We start from the raw sequence: 2,910 nt of genomic DNA, 5'->3' as shown, positions 1-2,910 counted from the left end.
CGCGCTGCGGGTCTGGGAGAGGTGTTCCAGCTTCCGTCACCTACGGGAGGGGTTAACTGGGTCTGGGGTCTCGTTCAGGCTCGCTGCGGTGTGTGCGTTCTCCCCGCCGTGGCCTGGGTTCTTCCCGGTTTGCTGCGCTGGCGCTGCTGGGCTGAGTTAAAAGTAGTGTGTAGTTGGCTAAATAGCTTCTAAGTAGAGTGAAAACGTGATCGTCTCGTAGTGCAGTGCAAAAAACCCTGATGTGTCTGTTCGCTTTGCAGCTATGGAGCCAAAATTCGTGCCCCACACGCCCTGGTGATGACTTTCCTGTTCAAAAGTGGAAGGTACAAACGCTAATTCTTTTTTTCTGTGGCACTGTTTAGAATGTTTTCGTTCAAACTGTCCATTTTTCATGTTTTTAGTGAGTTTAAAAATCAAGGAGATACCTGAGCTATGATTGACCTTGTTCTCATAGTGAAACATATAAATATATGGATTTGAGGGGGTTAATTGCTCATGGATGGTTGGTGAGAACCAGAGGGCAGAGGAGGAATTGGCAGATGTCAAGAGCAGTGCTGTGCTCTATGCTCAAATGAGAAGCCAAACTATAGCAGTGCACATTGTGGCTTTGCCTCTTATGCCAGAGGTTTGTATTTAGGCAAAATGATGTACAGAAAGGCTGTTTGACTAGTCAGTGAGACAGAGGCACTGCAGTCTGGGTAGAGAGGGTGAGCTGCAGGCGAGGGGCTCTCCCCTCCCTCACAAGGCTTTCAGTGGAGTATCAGTGTAGCTAGGGGGGCAGTGACCAGGCTGGCTCCTGCCTGTGCCTTTCCCTAACTGTCTGCATTTTTACCCTTTAGTTTCAGAGAGAAGCTGAAGTCGATTGCTCAGGCCACCTACACCCACTCCCGGAACTTGGCCTATTTCGTGTTCACCTACAAGGGGCTGATGGCAATGCAGTCCTGGCTGCAGGGCAAGAAAATCCCCTTTCATTCCTTCTTTGCAGCCTGCATTGGGGGTTGGCTGGTGTTTGGTGAGAACAATCCCATCAACAGCCAGGTAAATGCACTTGCTGAGAGTTTGACTTGGAAAGACAAGAGGCAGTGCCAGGAGGTGTTTGGAGCCTGGCTTAGTTCTGGGGGTTCTGAACATGTAGGTTTGCTCTTTTACCATATTTCTCTTTGCACAAGGTCTTGTTTTGGTTGCTCTGCACTCAAATTCTAGAGTTGGGTGTGTGCAGCTGGAGTGCCAGAAGCCCAGATTTACCTCCAGAGCTGCACTGCATTCTTAGGAGGGCACTCAGGCAATCCCCACAGGATTATCCCACCTGTCACCTGAGCTGTGGTCACTGGCTGTGCTCCTGGTCTGCCCATCGAAGGGTTAAATCTTTTCATGGAGTGTTGTGAGTGTAGAACATAGTTACTGAGCTGCACTGAACTGGGTAAACTGACAACTAAATTGGTTAAACTGGCAGAGAATTGGACTTCGATGATCATTGTGGGTCTCTTCCAACTCAGAATATTCTATGACAACTAAACTGGTTAAACTGACAAGGAACTGGACCTCGATGGTCCTTGTGGGTCCCTTCCAGCTCAGTACATTCTGTGACTACTAAACTGGTTAAACTGACAAAAGCTGCTCAGGGGATGTTTGATTTCAAGCTGGTTGTTAACACATAGTCACAGATAAGTGAGTAAAACACAGAGATGCAGATTAATCCAGAGTGTTCTACTTGTGCTAGACCTTCAGTTCAGGCTTAGGCTGTGTCCAGACTCCTGAGCTCAAATCTGCTTGGCAGGTGAGCAGTGCTGCTCTGGGACTGTTCTATCAGCTCAACAGGACAAAGACAGAAGTTGTGAAACTGCAGAGATGTGTTGCATGAAGCAGAACTTGTTGATTACTAAATCAGAGCAGCAGCAAAGTAGGACTTTGAAGACATGAACATTTGTGGTTATACAGATTGGTGCAGCCTGTTGGCTTTGAAGTCAAGTAGATTGTCCCCGGCCCTCCTGGCTGGATTATCACTTCTAAATCACTTAACCTGGTTGGTGTCTCTGCTCAGGTTATTTACCCAGTGCTCTCTGGGTTTCTCTTGGTGCAGATCATTATGTACCTGCTGTCCCGGATCCTGTTCGGCTTGTCTCGGCTGGCCGTGGAGAAGGGATACATCCCACAGCCCAAGCAGGATCCCTTCCCACTCGTGGCTGCTCTGGTGTGGGGGACAGTTCTGTGGCTCTTTGAATACCACAGAGAGACTCTGCAGCCCTCCCTGCAGTCCTCCATGACTTACCTGTATGACGACAGTGAGGTGTGGCACGACATGTCCGACTTCCTCATCTACAACAAAAGGACAGACAGCAAGTAGGTGCCTCACTAAAACACCTTTGGATGGGATTTCTGTTTCCCAGCAGCTGAGGGCAAAGGTTATTCTGTAACCTCTGACTGTTGATTGTTTTAAATTAACACCTGTCAAGCAGAGCTGCCTCTTATATCCCAGCCAAAATGCTCTGATTCTCTTTTGGCTCTGTTTAGAGCAAGTAAACACCCCACAAGAACTCATTGCAGGTGCCTCACTAAAACACCTTTGGATGGGATTTCTGTTTCCCAGCAGCTGAGGGCAAAGGTTATTCTGTAACCTCTGACTGTTGATTGTTTTAAATTAACACCTGTCAAGCAGAGCTGCCTCTTATATCCCAGCCAAAATGCTCTGATTCTCTTTTGGCTCTGTTTAGAGCAAGTAAACACCCCACAAGAACTCATTGCAGTTAGAGGCCTTATCCTACAAGTATGGATTTTGGGGTATTGTTTTTTAAGAAACTAAATATCTTAGGAAATGACAGCCTGACAGCAAGTGGAGAGTAGGAAGACATGTTTTAGGGCTCATCTGGGTGCTCACAAGACAAGTGTTTCTCTGTGCTGCTGTGCTCAGCG

At 47.7% G+C, this 2,910-nt stretch overlaps 1 protein-coding gene across 1 annotated transcript; it reads left to right on the top strand.

The window, feature by feature from the left end:
• Positions 1–260: 260 nt before the first annotated feature.
• PXMP4 (peroxisomal membrane protein 4, 24kDa) lies at positions 261–2,344 on the top strand (the record flags this gene model as incomplete). The annotated part of the gene is made up of 3 exons (XM_009076814.1): positions 261–323; positions 840–1,038; positions 2,081–2,344. Coding segments are annotated over 3 exons (526 nt in total), but the record flags the coding sequence as incomplete, so codon positions are not given.
• Positions 2,345–2,910: the final 566 nt, after the last annotated feature.

This window comes from Acanthisitta chloris, unplaced genomic scaffold (genome assembly GCF_000695815.1).
Source record: "Acanthisitta chloris isolate BGI_N310 unplaced genomic scaffold, ASM69581v1 scaffold42166, whole genome shotgun sequence".
NCBI lineage: Eukaryota > Metazoa > Chordata > Aves > Passeriformes > Acanthisittidae > Acanthisitta > Acanthisitta chloris.
The sequence above is the reverse complement of the archived record's forward strand: the minus strand, read 5'-3'. Positions and strand labels throughout refer to the sequence as shown.